Below are 19,313 nucleotides of genomic sequence, written 5' to 3'. Positions count from 1 at the left end.
TATTTTGTCAAATTATACATTTTGTAACCTGTGCAAAAAACAGAAAATAAAAAAAAAAAAACCTAATATTCATACTAATGGCGCATCACATGACAGTGCGCCATTAGTATGACAAGGCATACTAATGGCGCATCACTGGGTAGTGCGCCATTAGTATGCCGCGGTTACTAATGGCGCATCCAGTGGTGGTGCGCCATTAGTATGCCAAAGCACCTGGGTATACATGGCCCCTGGGAGGCATACTAATGGCGCACCCGGTGCGCCATTAGTACCAGATACTAATAGCGCACCAGGTGGTGCGCCATTAGTAAAAATTACTAATGGCGTGCTATTAATGGCGCACCACAGATGCGCCATTAATCGCCATTAATGGCCATACTAGGTGCGCCATTAGTAGGGGTTTTTCTAGTAGTGAAACTTTAAGATGTAGCAGGAATAGAGTTTGAGACGAGAAAAGCATAGATAGCTAAAAGAAGTTATTAGGCATTCTTGTCCATCCATTTGGCAAAAAAAGAGCCAATCAATCATAACAACAAATGGATGTCCTCGAATGAGAAAATATGCAATCAGCATGCTCACACAATAAAATGGCAAATGAAATATGTGGCAAAGCATGAACAATCACTCTAGCATCTATCAAGCAATTGGCAATGACTAGGTCATCTATATATGAGTATATTGACTTAGGAGTCAAATGAGAACATTTGATCATAGGTCATACTCATCGTTTAAGCACAAGTGGGGTTACCACTTTTACATAAAGCATTGTTGTGTTCACATCATTAGAGTTGCTTTAGCCCAATTCTTAGAGTAAAGCTCCCCCTAGATGTGATATCCCCCCTAAGAGGGATGAACTAACCTTGGGTTTTGTCGATGATGACTTCATGTAGGTGTTGAAGATGTGGATGCTCATTGTTGGTGTAGATCATTTGAAGCAATCCATTGGAGTGAGTTGCACTTTCAATACCTACATGGGTTAGTCCCACAAGGAACAACACAAGGATATCCATAGACATAGAGTGAAACACACACATGATGATGTCCATGAAAGCATTAGGTTACTTTGTCCCTTGTCTTACCAACAAGAGGGTTTGTGACTCCTTGAACTAGTGCAATATGTGGAAGTTGTTTACACTAGTCCTTGCCAAATGAATATGAATGAAGTATGTTGGCGGAGTCACCCTCAAGAAATATCTAGTTCTTCTGCTTCGGGATCCACATCATCTTGATGGGAATCCTTGGGGTTGTAGATGTACTTGATGAAGTAGAACTTAATGTAGTCTTGGCAACCCACTTGAGTAAGGCCTTTGGAGCATCTTCAAAGGCATCAATCTCTTCTTGAAGCTTGTCCTTGCCTTTTAGCTTGTGGTCTTGTGGTGGAAGATCATCTTGAGCTTATGTCCCCTAGAAGGAAGTAGGATCATACTTCACTTGTTGAGGAACAAACTTTATCTTGCGGTATTGATCTTCTTCCCACTCAACTCCATTGGCATTGAACTTTCGTTCAAAACCAACACCTTGATTCTTCCGATGCCTTGCTTGCTTGCGTACAATTTCCTCAAATTGCTTACTTCCGACAAGGCTCTTGTAAACACCTTTCTTTATAATTCCCTTCAATAAGCTATTTTCTTGCTCAAGTGTAACTTGGCTAAGAGAATCATTAATGGAATCAAGAGAACTACTAGAAGCAACAACATTGGATTTAGCATGATTATTGCTACTACTAGAAGAAGAATCTTTCTTGTTCTTGTTGCTAGATTTTACTTGTGGCATGTAAGTAGACAAGAGTAAACGCTTGGCAATGTAAGAAGAACTTTTCTTCCGAAGATCACCATTGATGGCCTTTAATAACTCATGTTCTTGCTCAAGATTGAGCTTCTCGAAGCGTAGCTTCTCATGAGTTTTTAAAAGCTCTCGATGATCTTATAAAGTAGTTTCATGAGCTAACTTAAGAGTGTTTAGTTCTTTAGTTAGACGCTCAATCTCCTTCTTATCATTGTCATTCGTTTTATCTTGATTAGCATGATTAATAGACATTTCATCATAGTATTCATCACTAGAGTTGTCAACAAGTAAATCATCATCACCTAGCAAATCATCTTCATCACTACCAGAATCAACATACTCGGGGTGTGATACCTTGGGGCCTTTAGCCATGAAGCATCTTCCAATTCCTTCATTTGGTGAATCAAATATATCATAGGAGTTGGTTGACACAAGTGCTAGACCGGCAATGCCTTCATCTTGAGTATATTCGGAGTCAGAGTGATAACTTTTCTCGGAGTGGTGGTCAGAGTCGGAACCGGATACCCATTCACCAACATGAGCTTGATGTCTTTGTTTTGTATAGCTCCTTGATGACTTGTCCTTCCTTTCCAAATCCTTGCTTCTTCGAGAAGTTCTTCGTTCATAGCGATCATCTCTACTCCTTCTCTCTCTTGGTGGTGATTCTTCCCTTTTGCTTCTCCTTTTAGGTGAGTCTTCTCTTCTTTTGTAGGGAGCCGTACACTCATTGGAGTAGTGTCCGGGTCTTCCACGATTATAGCAATTTCGCTCACGACTAGAAGATCTTTTGTCATTGTAGGACCTTGACTTGGAACTTCTTTCCTTGCTTCTACTCTTGTATAATTTGTTGAAGTTCTTGACCATTAAGCTCAATTCTTCATTTAAGGTTTGTTTCTCACTTGATGGTGTAGGAGAATCATATGCGGCTTTGTAAGCACCACTAGACTTGTTGTGTAGCTCTTCTTTATCCTTGAGTGACATCTCATGAGCAACAATTCTTCCAATGACTTCCATTGGCTTGAGGTCTTTGTAATTTGGCATCATTTGGATCAAAGTGCACACTGTATCATATTTTCCATCCAAGGCTCTTAGGATCTTCTTGATGGTGAATTTGTCGGTCATCTCTTCACTTCCTAAGACGGCAATCTCATTTGTGATGAGAGCAAGCCTAGAGTTCATTTCAGCGACACCTTCACCATCCTTCATTTTGAACTTGTCAAGCTGACTTTGAAGCACATCTAACTTGGATTCCTTGACGGTGTTGGTACCTTCATGCATATCAATCAAAGTATCCCAAATTTCCTTTGCATTCTCAACACGGCTGATTTTGTTGAATTCTTTGGGGCACAATCCGTTGAGGAGGATATCGCAAGCTTGAGCATTGTATTGCAGCATCTTCAACTCATCCGCGGTAGCTTGACGATTTGGTTCTCTCCCGTTGAAGAATTCACCTTGCAAACCAATACACACAATAGCCCAAACGACGGGGTTATGTCCAAGAATATGCATTTTCATCTTATGCTTCCAACTAGCAAAATTAGTACCATCAAAGTAAAGACCTCTAAGGTGGTAATTTCCCTCGCTAGACTCCATACTCTCCTAGGTTGTGAAACCAAGGCTATGATCACCAAAGCTATGGAAATCAAGGCAAATGGAGACCAAAGCTCTGATACCACTTGTAGGATCGAAAGTATGTCTAGAGGGGGGGTGATTAGACTACTTGACCAAATAAAAGCTTAACCTTTTCCCAATTTTAATTCTTGGCAGATTTTAGCAACTTAGTACTAGTCAAGAAATCAACCTAACACATGCAATTCAAATAGTATAGCAGCGGAATGTAAATCATTGCATATGAAGGTAAAGTTAGGAGTTTGGAGGGAGCAAATGCAATTGTAAACATGGAGATTTTTGACATGGTTCCGATAGGTGGTGCTATCGTACATCCACGTTGATGGAGACTTCAACCCACGAAGGATAACGGCTGCGCGAGTCCATAGAGGGCTCCACCCTCGAAGGGTCCACGAAGAAGCAACCTTGTCTATCCCACCATGGCCATCGCCCACGAAATACTTGCCTCACTTGGGTAGATCTTCACGAAGTAGGCGATCTCCTTGCCCTTACAAACTTCTTTGTTCAACTCCACAATCTTGATGGAGGCTCTCAAGCGACACCTAACCAATCTAGGAGACACCACTCTCCAAAAGGTAATAGATGGTGTGTTGATGATGAACTCCTTGCTCTTGTGCTTCAAATGATAGTCTCCCCAACACTCAACTCTCTCTCACAGATTTGGCTATGGTGGAAAGATGATTTGAGTGGAAAGCAACTTGGGGAAGACTAGATATCAAGATTCATATGGTTGGATTGGAATGTCTTGGTCTCAACACATGAGTAGGTGGTTCTCTCTCAGAAAATGAGTAGTGGAAGTGTAGGTGTGTTCTGATGGCTTTCTCCACGAATGAAGAATGGGTGGAGGGGTATATATAGTCTCCACACAAAATCTAAGCATTACACACAGATTCCCGAACTCGGTGGGACCAAATCATGAAACTCGGTCAAACCGATTCAGACCAAAGTATGAACGTTAGGATTTTCGGTGGGACCGATATAATCAACTCGGTGGGACCGATGCGCTAGGGTTAGGGCATAACTTGATCTCGGTGTGACCGATCACATGAACTCGGTGGGACCGATTTCAATAATAGGCAAACAGAGAGTTGGCCAGGCAAACTTGGCAGGATCAATCCGCTCGTTTTAGTGAGACCGAAGCGTTACGAAAAGGAAACAGAAAGTTTGCATTGCGAACTCGGTGGGACCGATCGCTCATTTCGGTGAGACCGAAACGTTACAAAGGGAACCAGAGAGTTTGCAATCCCATCTCGGTGAGACCGAGATCCCTATCAGTGAGACTGAAGTGACTAGGGTTTGTGGCCATGGCTATGTCAAATGAACTCAATGGCGCCGGGTAGATCAAATCGGTGGGGCCGAGTTTGACATTTAGGTTTAGGATAAATGTGGAAATGGGAAAGTGGTTGAGGGTTTTGGAGCACATCACTAAGCATTTTGAGCAAGCAACACATTAAGCAACACATCATCCCCTTTTAATAGTATTGGCTTTCCTATAGACTCAATGTGATCTTGGATCACTTAAATAGAAAATGTAGAGTCTTGAGCTTATTGTCAATATGTGTCCTTTGCATTTTGAGGGGTCCACATCTCTAGTCCATGCCATGCCAATCATTGAACTTTTTGAAATGATTATCTTGAAAGATCATTATTCAATGAGCTATATGTTGTTAATAATTACCAAAACCACCCAGGGATTAGTTACACTTTCACTCACTCGACGGATTCAGAGTATTCAGAGTCAAATTCGTTGCTTGCCATGCCGGAAAGGGCCAAAGATTGTCGGAAGGGAGCTTGAGCACGGAGTGGAGCGGCTAGGGTTTGGCGGATGGGGACAAATATATGTGGGGTCAGGATGACCCAGTGTGGGCTCGATCCGACGTGGCAGACGCGCCCGACCTCCCCATATCCAGCCAAAATTTGGGTTGGATGTGAGGGATGCCGGTCAGCCCGGGCGTTTAGTGACCGAGTCGTTCACACATGCGTATAGCGAGGATTTAAGGAGCTGGCTATAGATACTCTTAGAGCATATACAGCTGGGCGCTTCAAATCCGCCTCATACGCTCGGGCGGGCCGCCCGGTCACTGACCGGTCACATTTTTTCGACCGAGACGAACGCCTCAAACGGGCCTCAAACGCCCTGACTGACCGGCACCCCCCATATCCAGCCCAAATATGAGGCGCGCCCGGGCACTCCCGCCACATCGAGCTGACGAAGGGGTCCCACGCGGAAAAGGCCCTCAAACCCGGCAGTCCGAAGCTCGTCTCCTTCGTCGGACCGATGGCGCCGTGTGGCGCAGCTACGGCGGGTCGCGTGGTGCATTGCTCGGCTATTTAAGTCGACTGGCGGCACTGAAACCCTACCATCCATCCACATTTTCCTCCTCCTGTTCGCCGCAGCCATCACTTTTCACTCCACCCCGTCTGCCTAGTAGCCATGCCCCCACACCGCCGGGTGAGGAGCGAGCCATTTTTGACGCAGGAGCGCCGGCTTAAGCTCTTTAAGCAGATCCTGGCTAGGCGCGAAGCCAGGATCGCCGCGGGGCTACCTCCGGATGCAGTGGATCCTGAGGAGTTGGAGGAGGAGGTGGTGGTGGTGGAGGAGGAGGAAGACTTTGAGGAGGAGGATGATCCGGAGGAGGAGGATGTGGGGGAAGCTGGCGACGGGGATTTGCAAGCGGAGCATCAGGGCATCCTCGATTCCCTCCGGTCGGAGTCGGCTGCGGAGACAAGACACCGTCGCCGGCAGGAGATGGAGGCGCAAGAGGCCGCGGAGGAGGCGAAGATGTTCGCCTACATGGATGGGGTCGAGAAGGAGGATGAGTCGGAGCCCTCCTACCCGCCCGTCCAGTTGGTGACGTGGACATCTTCTCCAATCAAGAGTAATTAGGGTAGTACGTAGGTGCAGTACGTAGGATTTTTTTTACATGCTTTGTATGGATGAAATATGAGAGAGACGGATGCAAATTGGCTAATTTGAGCCGTGCCCGGTCAATGCATGGGCACATCCAGACGCGTCCGCGGGCGTTTGAGGGGCCGGATTTGCAAAGTCCATGCTCTTATATCCTACTCCTTGCCAGGAATATCCGTTACGCAATCACACTAAGCCACTGAGGGATTACATCATCTGGCATTGTCATCCTCATTCGAGGATACATTCCATTGTGTCATCTTAACGGCAACGCTGCTAAATTTCAAACCATGCAGGAGAGCAGCATATGTAACTCATTAAGAAGGAGATTACAACACCAAAGACAGCACCACCATTACGACGCTACAGATGAAATAATACCACTGCAACGCCACTGATGGCACAACCAAAACCTCATCACCACGAACAAACAAACAAGAACGACGCGTACCACCCACAACCAGAGATGAACCCAAGCAACCCCAGAGTGGAGCATGAAAGGCAAGCACTGACTGGCATGGAGCGGCAACTATCCATGGCAGGACCTGCAGCACCTGCAGCACCAGGCAGAACCACGAGCAACACCAGGAGAGACAAACATGCTTGAATGAAGCATAAACGCAAAGAAAAGACGGCCACAGAGCCAAACCAAACCGAACCGCCAAGACAGCAGCCACCCAACCGGCCAGAGATGGGAAGATCCAAGGAAGTGTATCAACCCTGGCGACAAAGGCTAGTAAATTTTCATCCAGAAGAAAAACTATACAAAAGCTTTTCAGGACAACAATGCTTTCAAATGAAAATTTGCAGATTCGCCTCGTAGCATGCCCTACATCCATGTTTTTCCTTCGGGATTTTTGAAAACTTTGGGAGGACTGCTAATGCAAGAGAGACCTAAAAGTAAGGCATCAAATGATGATTCAAGTGCGACGCAACTCTCAACAACATTTGATCTTGGATTGCATCATCACTATCATTATTATTATTCATGAGTTCTTGGTGCCTCACAAGCTTACAGAACGAGAGATTTAGCCCTGCAAGCGCAGAGCAAATACACCACACATTACTACAATAAATAACTTGTCGACGAATGGCACACTAACAGTTCTACACAAATAGGCATGACAAGGGTTTTATTCCAAAATGAGAGAGCAAGCCACACTAACAATCCTACCTAGCATTGGGTCTTCCTTGGTAGGCCACACTAACCATCGGTTGGATTGGTGAGAGTCAGCCGCATCAGAGATCAGACCTTATTGGGGCTGCGCAAAAGGAGATGATAGATCTCGTTGTTCATCTCAGACATGTATTCATACCCAAGATTGTCGGCACGACTCCTGAATTCATCAACGTCCTCCGGTGGCACTTGTATGCCAACTAACACGTTTGCTCCGGTTTCACCCTGCCAAAGATAATGAGCTCACTGAATTGCAGCTCTTGTGGACAGTCTAAAAAGGATATTTTTTGCAATTTTGGCATACACTACTGTAACAATCCGTGTATCCCATTTTAATTTCCCATGGAAGATTTTCATCCATTTCTACTTTTGAAGGTAGGTGGCATATGATGATGTTGTTAGATCTATGAGATTTCATACAAGGCCACTATCATAAGAAGGCCGCTGACAGAACTAAAATAACATACCTGTGCACGGTAATGGAAAAGGCTGATGTTCCATCGGGGGCTCAATGTATCCAAAAAATTCATAAGAGCACCTGGCCTTTCTGGGAAAATAAACCGGTAAACAAGTTCGTCTTTTACTTCTGACCTGCCTCCAATCTGAAAATAGACATTCAAGGAATGATAAGACAACGACATACAGTACATCATTTTAATACAAAATGGCCAAAACGACATTAAAATAAATAGAATAGGCTCATTCAACTCTTCAAGGCATACACAATCAACACAATCATCTATGTGCCCTATATATCTTTTGATGTCAACATTTCTATTTGCAAAACAACATCAAAACCACAACTCATCGCAGGATTTTTATTCTTTCTTTCTTGGAATATCTCAGCAGTATTTGAAGTACAGAAAGAAACAGGGGATCAGATGTTCGATCTGCTGAATGCTTGTAGCACTGCACAATTACATACTTATTGCTACAGTAATTTCATGCAAAAAAGAATGTCATATAACTTCTGTCCTGCAACTTTACTTTTTAACTTAGAACTACAGACACGTCAAAGGAACTGTTGCAACAAACACCTTTGAGTATATATGAAGACTATATACATAATTCTAGGAGTATGGCTTTGTATACTTGTTCCTACTACTCATGATACACAAGGAACTGAGCATAGCCAGGTTGGCGAGAAGTCTGTACAACCCCACCACCCAATTATGAGTCATCATTGATGCGTAGGGTGCTTGTCACCTTCTTAATGTCAAAATACACGACCAAGGAAAAATCCATGTAGTGGCTTGCCCGGGCAAAGGACCTAGGAGCTCAGGTAGCTTAGAGCTGACCGGTGGAAGGTGGTTCAAGTCATCATGGTTCTGTTCTAGGATTTCTTTTCCTTGTACAGTTTTCTAGGTCATCTCCATTTTTAATTTTGTCATGCCCTGTACTAGGTGCTGTAAAGTTCATTTCCCTTCTTAATGCATCGAAGTGCAGTATCCCCTGCATGGTCACTAAAAAATTAGTGGCAAAAACGTAGTCTGCCAACAATAGACCCAGTTTTCCAGAACTGGCAGAGGCAGAGAAGAGCACAATAGTGAGAAGATGTTTAACAAGGACTAAATGAATTTAATGAAGTTTGCAACATTATGCTCTATGATGGAAAGACAATAGAGTTGATTATATCCATTCAGCTCAAATTCATCCAAACATTACATTTATGTTTTAGAACAGTTCGCAAATCATCCTAGCATGTTGCAAATGGAATATTCATCAAGTAAACCGTGATATTACCATAATGTGACTGGTAGTAATTACAACTTCCGTCCCATATAAATGGACGCTCAAACGGATGTATCTAGATGTATTTTAGTGCTAGAAACATCTGTTTGAGCGCCAATTAATATTGGACAGAGGGGGTATTTTGTCAACTGTACCAAAATAATGTGTTAATGGGATATGAGCCTATCACTGTGGCAGAAAAATGTAACTTACAAAGTATCTTAGGTGGTCTTTTGCGAGATCATTGTCAGTAAGGTTCACAGTCTTAAGTTCTGATGATTCCATGCGTTCCACCATTGCTTTAAGCTCATGGTCAGTATAGATGCCAACACTGCAATACAGAAAAACCATATAGATTAGCCAGGAGAATGTTAAAAGTCACCGTCTCTATGTATGAGTATTCCTGTCCCATCAAGGTTCTAGAAAAAGTAATTGAGAAACAATAAACCGGTACATAAACAAGATTATTGAAATTGTTGTCTGAGTACCTGTAAAGAACAAGGGCTTCTTTTCCGTTAGAATCATATCTGTATTTGAATTCAGTAATATTCATCCCGCCAACCTGCAGAACAAGAAACCATAAGAAAAGAAACAGAATATAAACTATTGTGTCTTGATAGAAAAATCACGATGCATACCAGTTCTGCAAACTTTTTGAAGCTTCCCTGCTCCTCTGGCAAAAACGTAGCTAATACTGCTTCTCGTTTTCGACCAACATCAGCAAGCTCAGTTACTAATCTAAGTCTATCAAAGTTCATATTCGCACCACTACTTATTGCAACCACAGTTTCCCCTTTCAAACCGTAGTATTTGCAGTAAGCTTCAGCCCCTGCCAAGGCAAGGGCCCCAGCAGGTTCAAGGATATTCCTGTTCTCCTCAAACATATCCTGCACCCACAAAGAACAACATTTTCAGTATGAAAAAGATTGTCAAAGCAGAACATTCACAGCAATATAGCATAAACAGTCAACAAGCATGATGGCAGTAAGATTGGAATAGAACAAACTGCCATGGGAGAATTTCCAGCATCCTACTTTTCAGCAATATTAACAGGATACCTACGCATAGTAAATAAAAAAAATACATTGAATATCAATATCCACACGAATAATTGAAAGTTCGAAAACTAGATCACCTTCTCCACTAGAGAGTGATTAAAACATGTAACTTTAGAAAGTTCTCCAGCTGGTGGATTATATGGACAGACCATTGGATCACAGAAAATTTATGTAAGTAGGAATTTTCTTTTGCGCATTGTAGTATTGTACGCTATGCTTTTATTCAAGTAAATTGAGCAGTACAGATTTACAGTGACAAAAACAGGTCACTGTTCAGTAGTAACACATACATTTAACATAACGACGCAGAGCAGACATAGAATAAACTGATCATTCTCACCTTTATTGAAGCACAAATAGCATCTCTGCTGACCAGGACAATGCCATCTACAAGTTCTTGACACAAGCGAAATGTCTCCTCCCCAACAACTTTGACAGCTACACCATCAGCAAACCCTCCAACATGTTCTAACACGACCCTTTGGCCATGACACAAGGACAATGCCATGGCATTTGCATCTGAGGGCTCTACTCCAATTATTTTGACCTGTACCAGAACTGTTGTAAACATACAAGAAAGTGACACCCTGAATATGAATATTGTACTCCAATGTAACCAAATGATGTATTGAGTTCAATCTGGAGAAGGATTACAGTTAGGCGATTGGATGAAAAACAATTGAACCTCCAAAGCGCACTTAAAACAAAGCCATTTACTTTGATGCCATTTACAAAGAACTTAGGTGTCTTGCAAGATTTTTCATAGAAGAAGAAAATACTCCTGAGCTTGAAAGCTAACCTCAGGGCGGACCCGTTTCACATAGGCAGCAATGCCAGCAATTAATCCGCCACCTCCCACAGGTACAAATATTGCATGTAATGGACCTTGCAGTTGACGAACAATTTCCATGCCAACAGTTCCTTGTCCAGCGATGATGTCAGGATGGTCAAAAGGAGGTATGAATGTGCGGCCTTCCTGTTCACACCGTAATTTTGCATATGACTGAGCTTCATCATATGAGTCTCCCTTCAGAACTACTGTCGCACCCAATCTCTCCACTGATCGCCACTGGACTAAGTTATATGTTAGTAGCTGGTGATAATAACGTAAATATACCATATAAAACATCATATTTAAGGTAATGGCATCGAGAGAATGATAACCTTGATTTCTGGTGTTGTCACAGGCATGACAATAACGGCATCACAGCCCAGTTTCCGGGCAGAAAGAGCAACTCCTTGAGCATGGTTTCCAGCAGAGGAGCAGATAACGCCATTGTTCAACTGCTCTCGGGAGAGCTTTGCCATCATATTATATGCACCTCTCAACTTGAATGAAAACACCTATGCATGAAACAAACAAATTTACCTAGGTATGAAAATGGCCATTGAAGGAGCCAGTAACAGCTACATGTGCAATAAACAAACACAAAAAGTAGAAAACCAACCATTTGGCAAACAATAAAGCTAAGGGCAGGAGGACACTATATAAACTATACAATATATCAAAAATATCCATGAGAGATAAAGTTTTCAGTTTGCACCTAGGATACCCCTACCCCTCTCTCTGATACCATTATGTCAATCATAATAACACTAAATGATCTGATATATCAGATTAGGCACAAACTTCCACATGCCCTAAACTTCCGTTGTTTAACAAATTTTTAATATTAAGCTCACAATAAAAATACATTTTAAATGAGCAAAACTCAGTTGTAGCTGAGACCAGGGATGGTATCCAGGTTAAATGCACTTTCAGAAGAACTTGTACACAGGTTCAGCTACAACAGTGGTTTGAGGCTTCGAGCTTGAAGATACTGCTAGTAGTATTTGCTATTCTGATGCATATTCTTCGTTATGTAAGTATGAAGAAAAATGGCAGTTACTCTTCCAGCTCTCTACATAAGATTATCAATTTCAGAGGAGTTGTGCCTGTTTTTGTTACAGATGTTTGGAAACTGCAAAATCACCCTAGGATTCAGGTTTTCCTGTGGTTAATGTTCTTGAACAACATTATGACTAGGGACAACTTTCTACAAAAGGAATGAAGAAACAACCTGAATGTGTGCACTGTTCTGAAACTGAATCAGGGGACCACCTACCTTTTTACTGTATTGTAGCTAGGTTAAGTTGGCAAGAAATAGCTGCCGTTACAGGCTACCTGTATTCAGGTTTCTGATATTTTTATTTGTGGCTAGTTGCTGGTTAAGTAACAACTAACAAGAGGTTTAAGATATTCAATGTCAGTTCTGCAGCAGTTCTGTGGGGGGTCTGGAATTGCAGAAATAACATAGTGTTTGACACTCAGACCTGGGTTAGTATTATGAAACAGGTGTGGAGGCTCATGGTGGTGACACTCAGGAACTGGAAGGCGCCCAGCTGAGAGTAATCCTGCTCAAATAGATGACAGAATCCTGTTGTCAACTGGAGGTTAACAAGGCCCACATCTGCTAACAAACTTCTGCAGGCCCTTCAAAACTATGCTACTAGCTCTGGATGGTTGCAGTGCACACTGGCTGACGATCCGTCTTCAGCCTCTCAAAGTATATATATGCCCAACTAATCCCAACTCGATTGTGGCAAAATAATTCGATGCAACAGTCACCAAAGTAGCGGTCTGGTACTGCTGGACCTGAAGATATGGTTGGAGACCTGAAGCTGGGGAGTGCTCTGCCTCTCCCCCGCAAGAGCAAGCGCTGGGACGGAAGACATGGGCGCTGAAGTAATTCATCATGTCTTGATGTGGCCAGTTTACTCGAGACCCTGACGCGCTGGTGCATTTCAAATCACCAAACACACAACGCTAACCCCCTATCAAGCATGGGAAGTACAGTACTGCCTGAAACCTCCATTATTGTCGAGAAAGCATGACAACAACGTGCCAAGGCCGAAGGTGCGCGAGGAATCTAAACAGTGAACATCACAGGCAAAGGCAAAAAAACCCCGCAAAGCCCACACCAATCGAAGTTCTACCAGGGCGCAACAATTCGAAAATTCGAATATCTCCTGATGCAAATGAGTGCCTGCAAGCGGGAACAAAATCTATCTAAAGGTGGTGATTGATTACCGGCTGCAGGTCCTCGCGCTTGATGTGGAGGTTGACCCCGAGGCGGTCGGAGAGCTTGGCGGCGCGCTCGAGCGGCGTCTCGACGGCCACGTCGTAGACCTTGGAGGCGAGCACGGCCGTGAGGTACTCCATGGCGCCGGGCCCGTCGAGGCCGCCGCCCTCCTCCCCCGCCCCCGCCCCGCGGCCCGGCACGCCCACGAGCGACCCGCTCGCGCCCTGCAGCGACTCGGGCACCACCCGCATCAGCGGCGCGGGCGCCAGGGGCGCCAGGTCCGCCTTCAGGGGCGCCGCGGCCTCCGGGGACGACGCCGCCGCCGTCGTCGCCGCCGCGGCCACCCGCGAGGGCGGCCGGCAGGCGACGCGGCCGCTGCGGGATGCGGCGCAGAAGGAGGCCGTGGGTGGGGAGGAGGTGGCGGCGGCCGCCATCCTGGGCTTTCCTTGGTGCGGCGCTCGGGTGGAGGGAATGGGGGGAAGGTGGCTTCGGAGGAGCGCGTCACGGGGGGGGGGCGGGATATGGTGATGTGGCCTGGGATGGGCAGGTGGACGTGCCTGGGTGGGGCCGGGGGAGATCGTGCCGTCGGCGTATATGGGGGGTTCGCGGGTGCCGCTTTTTGTTGGCGCTTCTGCCGTCTTTTTCGCGCTCGACGTTGGACCCATGCCGCTGCTGCTGCGGCATGTTTAACTCGAGCTCCAATTGAAAATGAACAGAGCTTGGATATTTTTTGGGGCTTGGTCTCGTTTCATTCATTGTTTCCTAAACTATACTAGCATCTCGTTTCATTAGTTGATTAAAAGTAAATGTTGTCAAAAAAGTTAATTAAAAATAATTACAAAAACGGAAGATATGTCCTTACAAGAAATTCCTTAAAAGAATACGAGTCACAAATCAATGCTTGAAGAAATCAACACCGTCTTCCTCCTTCTGCATCCCGCGTCCATCGGTGGCACGCTCTTGAGCAAAATTCAATGTAGTTTCTAGGCCCCCTATTACGGAAGCAAAACTTGTTGAAATCCATAAGTTTGTAAAAGCAGCAAGCGACAAGTCACCGGTGGCCGCGGACTGGATCGATAGATCGCCGTACGGGATAATCCAACATCGAGAAGAGACAAAAGATAATCTCAACTTCGGCTGACACAAACCTCACAAGTTCCTCACAAAAGCGGTATATGGCCGAGCTTCATTGCGGGGAGACCAGCATGCTGCCATCGCCATGAACAAACATTAATCACGCTAGACCGAGTGCCCAACTATTTACACCATCCTCCGACTCCTCGACGCCACTACAAGAAAGGACATCGACATGAAAAGGTTGTGGAACAATTATTCCATCGCTATTGTCGCCTTAGCTTCCTCAATGACAAAAAGCTTGAAGAGCCTACAAAACACGAACCATGACACTCAGATTCGGAGTTCCCCCGCCATTCCACGCCACGAGTGGTTAGGAAGGACAAGGAACCCACTAGGAGTCGACAAGGTCAAAGAGAAAAGTTGGCCACCTCCTCTCTGGGAACCCTAGGGAAAAAATGGTGTGGTAATTACAATGCTCGTAAAATTTCCAATTAACTAAGATAACTGGGCAAATGGATATTACGACATGCCAAAGCGCCGGCTATAGTGGAGCATGACTACCAATTGGGGCCATACGAGTCTGGTCCGATTTTGATGGCAAGATTCATTGGAGAGATACGCGCAAGGGCTCTGCCGACATCGTCCACCACAACCAAGTCGCCGCCTTAGCGTATCAACATTTTAACATGGTCATCGACATGGTAGCTCCGACTTCATAGTGTCGATTATAAACTGTTGTGGTGGTCCAACTTCACTTGCTATCATCATGGTTGCCAGACAAGTCTATGCATTACTAAAGTTGGGGCATACGCCTCCAGGCCCGCGAACCTGCGGGATCCAACACCATCGTTGTCCGAATCCGACTCCAAGGCGGTGTGTTCAACAAGGACAACAACACCAATGCACTGCTGCTATCATCCAATCCAAGAGCATTTGTCTAGGATTCCCGCAAAGCCTTCAAATTCCCCTCGGTAAGAACTTTGCCCCTTCTAGAATGCAACAAGAACCGAGTCGGGGCACATTGTGTACCAAGCAAGAGCCTGTTTGTACTTGCGTCCATCACCCGAACGGCTCGAGTTCTCTAACGCTGCGTTTGGATGTCTGTATTGAAGGCCTCTGTATTGAATTGGTTTCAATTCCAATTCAGTCAGGAAACTGTAATGGACACGAATACGGATTCGGTTGTTTGGATGCCCATTGAATTGGCTTATGGAATCTTAGTATGTTTCAATACAAAATTATGTTTGGATGTCAAACTATGGAATTGGATAGTGCTTTCTTCTATATGCATCAAATATAAATTTGTACAATATGTGACTATAATTGAATGGTTATATAGCAATAAAAATTAACAAATATTCTAAAAATGCATTATATAACAATATAAGTTTCTCTTGCCCAACTGAACTTTTCTTTGTAATGTTTTGGGTCTGAAGCCACAATAAAAATTAACAAATATTCTAGAAATGCATTATCAATATAAGTTTCTCTTGCCCAACTGAACTTTTCTTTGTAATGTTTTGGGTCTGAAGCCACCTAACTGTGCTGTGCAGAAGGAGTTGTTGATTTGTCCTGTTGAAGTTCTAAATGCCACCAATCATTTATCTCTGCAATGAAACATAAACATCGGAGGAGCAAGTACATGGGGGTACTCTATCACCATGGCGCATGTGGCAGCTTGATACCTCTTCCACTGCTTGCAAAACCAAATAAACACCACTTCGAATTTATAGCTGAAGAAGGGGATCCAGGGAAGGGGAAGAACGACTTCCAGAGAAAGGGACAAGAAGATGGCAAATGACATGGGTTTCAGCGTCCAGAATAGATGGGAGGGACATGAAGGCTGTTGTAGGCATGGGAGGAGATGGCCTGATGCCGCTGGAGATGGGCGGAATGGAAGGCCTGAGTTGGTCAGAGAGATCCGGCGGCAGTCGTGCGGTGCAGAGATGGAGAGGAGTGAGCTGCAGGAAGAAGGTAAGGGGCCGCGGCCGAGGGGGCTTGAAGGCGCCGCTGCCGCCGGAGAGAGGAGGAGATCGAGGAGTTGGGATGGATACCTGCGTCGCCGCCGCCGCCGCCCACCTCCTGAAGCTTTTGGTCGCGCGGAGGAAGGAGCCAGCCAGTCAGGTCTCGCGCGAGCGAAACGTTTTCTTTTGCGGGAGATGGCCAATTCGACCGAAATCGGAGCCAGGGAGGTCTGTATCGCGGGTAGGCTACGCGAGTGAGAGCGATTTCGCTCCTGTATTGTGCCCATTACAGCCCGGACGTTTCGGTGCGCACCCAAACAGCTGAATTGAGGCCAGCGAATACCAAATCCGATACAGAGGGTTCAATACGGACATCCAAACGCAGCGTAAGAAAAATGCTTCGAATCAAGTATTACACTATTTGATTTTCAAAAAAAAGGAATAGTAACCCCCTCCGATCCACTTTGTATTAAATCAGAGATAATTAATATGAATCGGAGCGAGTACATGATTTGACATCTCTCCTAATTAATTCATTACGAGAAACAAATTGCTGTGTAGAGAAATCAATATCTAGACACAAGCCAAGAGGCTCGCTAGATTGTACGTACTATAAAACTATAGCATGCATCCTGGCTCCCGGGACTCCGATGCGGCACAGTTTTCAGCTGCCGCCGCCTAAACGGAGAACGGCTAACTGTACTCTATACTTTTGTACTTGTATAGTTTGCTGACGCCGGATCATGTGCATGTGAGTACGTACGCACGTTTGACGATTGACACGCCCACCACCATTATCTGAGGCTACGGAGGTTGTTTTATCAATGGCGGATTTGGATTGTTGCTGCGGTACGTGACCATACCAACAGTAAAATATGTATCTGCAATAAAGAAAAACCAAAGTGATGGCTACAACGAGCCTACCAGTGTTGTCAGGTAGTATGGAAAAAAAATGTACATAGAGGCCAATGGTAAAAAATAGAGTACATCCAAAGAGGACACGACACACCTACTCAGGTTATTTTGACCTCGCCACCAACCACGCGTGAAAACTGGCGATGATAGACAAAAAGTTCACCACATAGACATCCTCATGCTTTTAAACAGTTTAGAGAGCAGATTTGCATCACGGAAACGCTCGAATTTCAAGCGAAATGTTTGTTAGCATTTGGACCGTACTCCCTCCGTTCCTAAATACAACGATATAAGTCTTTGTAGAGATTCCACTATGGGCCACATACGGATGTATATAGATGCATTTTAGAGCGTAGATTTACTCATTTTGCTCCGTATGTAGTCTATAGTGAAGTCTCTGCAAAGACTCATATTTAGGAACGGATGAGGGAGTATTTAGCATCTACTACCAGGATTGATGCCACTTGTTTACTGATAGTACCATGTTGCTTACCGAAGAGTGGTAAAAGCTGAATTAAACGGTCACGGAGTAGCTGGCTCACTCACCTCATCTATGTGGCAGGGCAAACTTTGTTAGCAGGGTTTCTAGAAGTGTTTCCCTCACTAAGTGTCCCAGATAAGTGAATCCCAGCACAGCAGCCTCCAGCTGTTTTCTGGTTGGCGGTTTTCCTCCTAAATGCTGCAAGCAACCACCCCATTGTTTCTTACTCTACAAATAGACCACAGCACAGCCGAGGGTTAGCTAGCATACTGAAAACGGCATGGCAGATATAGTGTAAGGCTGCAAGGTCCAGTGTTGGTGGTAGAACTAGATAATTTACCAGCAGAAAAATTGTTTGCAACGAAAGAAAAAACGTTGAATTGCAGACAATTGTTTCCGATTAGACAAGCGAAGCGAGCACCATAATTACTTGCTCCGAATCTAATTTAGCGTTGTCAGGTTGCACTAAAAAGATGAGCAATTCAAAAGTAATCGCTGGATTTGGATTATATATACGATTGCCACCACGAAACAAATGACATGATTTAAAACAGTCGCACACCAGGTCTGTATACTGGAAATCATGCCATTGTTTTAAATCATGTCATACCAACAGAGGACCTAAATGTGCTTCTTGTCCTGAATGGCGCCTGAATCGGCCTGGGATTCAGCATCCTGGAGAAGTGCTACATAGGAGTATCAACCAGCTTCGAGTCCCAGCAAAGCAGCTGCCCACTGTTCTTGGATTTGTTAGATGTGTATAGTTTATTGTGTACATCCCCATTGTATAAGGGGCTTTTCTGCACTTTCTCACACATGTATATGTAATGGCCTTTGGCCCTCAGGAAATACTAGTTGCTCACTTATCCAACATGGTATCAGATGCCAGGTTCCTCTTCCTCCCCGCACGCTGCAGCTCCGTGCCTAGCCTCCTCGTCGCCGGCCCTCTCCTCCCCCGTCGCCGGCCACCTTCTCCGCGCCCGGCAGCTCCTGCCCGCGCCCGTGCTTCCGTGCCCAGCCACGTCTAGGCCCGGCCGTGTCCAGGCTGCGCCCCGGCCGCGACCTCCCCGCCCGGCCGCGCCCCGCCGCGACCTACCCGCCTGGCCGCGCCCCGGCCGCGCCCTCTCCGCCCTGCTGTGGCCAGGCCGCGCCCCGGCCGCGCCGCCGCCCCTTCACCGCGCCCCCGCCGTGCCTCCGGCTGCGCGCACCCAGGTCGCCCTCGCCTTCCTCCGCTGCCGTCGCATCTGGCTGGGGCAGCTGCTGCTTCACCTGCTGCCGCAGGTGCAGCCCCTTGGCCGGTCCTCCTCGCCTCCCAATCTCCCCGCTCGGTGCTGGCTCGAGCCAGCGTGAGGTTCTCAGCCCCGATCCAGATCGAGGGGCGTTGACCTTCTCCAAAAAAAAAGAGGAGAGAGAGAGGAAGAGCCGCACAGAGTTTCGTCATGTCTTCTGCGGGCTATGTTGCTGTTCCTCGGTGCTCCGTGATCTTTGATGGCACCAACTACGCTGAGTTTGTGGGCTTCATGCGC

The 19,313-nt window shown here is 45.5% G+C and overlaps 1 protein-coding gene across 1 annotated transcript; it reads right to left on the bottom strand.

Annotated features, from left to right (window-relative positions):
* Positions 1-7,258: 7,258 nt before the first annotated feature.
* LOC123090864 (threonine dehydratase 1 biosynthetic, chloroplastic) lies at positions 7,259-13,831 on the bottom strand. Its single transcript, XM_044512217.1, has 9 exons — positions 13,359-13,831; positions 11,453-11,632; positions 11,088-11,357; positions 10,629-10,835; positions 9,869-10,117; positions 9,719-9,792; positions 9,444-9,561; positions 7,967-8,101; positions 7,259-7,724 (listed from the first exon to the last, which is right to left on the bottom strand). The coding sequence occupies exons 1-9, from the start codon at positions 13,782-13,784 to the stop codon at positions 7,569-7,571; spliced, it is 1,815 nt and encodes a 604-aa protein (XP_044368152.1). The 5' UTR covers positions 13,785-13,831; the 3' UTR covers positions 7,259-7,568.
* Between the last annotated feature and the right edge of the window lie 5,482 nt (positions 13,832-19,313).

This window comes from Triticum aestivum, chromosome 4B (genome assembly GCF_018294505.1).
Source record: "Triticum aestivum cultivar Chinese Spring chromosome 4B, IWGSC CS RefSeq v2.1, whole genome shotgun sequence".
Lineage (NCBI taxonomy): Eukaryota > Viridiplantae > Streptophyta > Magnoliopsida > Poales > Poaceae > Triticum > Triticum aestivum.
This window is presented reverse-complemented; position numbering and strand designations above follow the sequence as displayed.

Bases quoted from the DNA above. Each gene is read 5' to 3' on its own strand.
- LOC123090864 (XM_044512217.1), bottom strand. From the start codon at position 13,784: ATGGCGGCCGCCGCCACCTCCTCCCCACCCACGGCCTCCTTCTGCGCC. The intron at 9,562-9,718 runs GTACTCAGACAA...TCTGTATTGCAG, and splicing joins GAAGCCCTTGTTCTTTACAG to TGTTGGCATCTATACTGACC. The intron at 8,102-9,443 runs GTAAGTTACATT...GTCTATTTTCAG, and splicing joins AAGACCACCTAAGATACTTT to ATTGGAGGCAGGTCAGAAGT.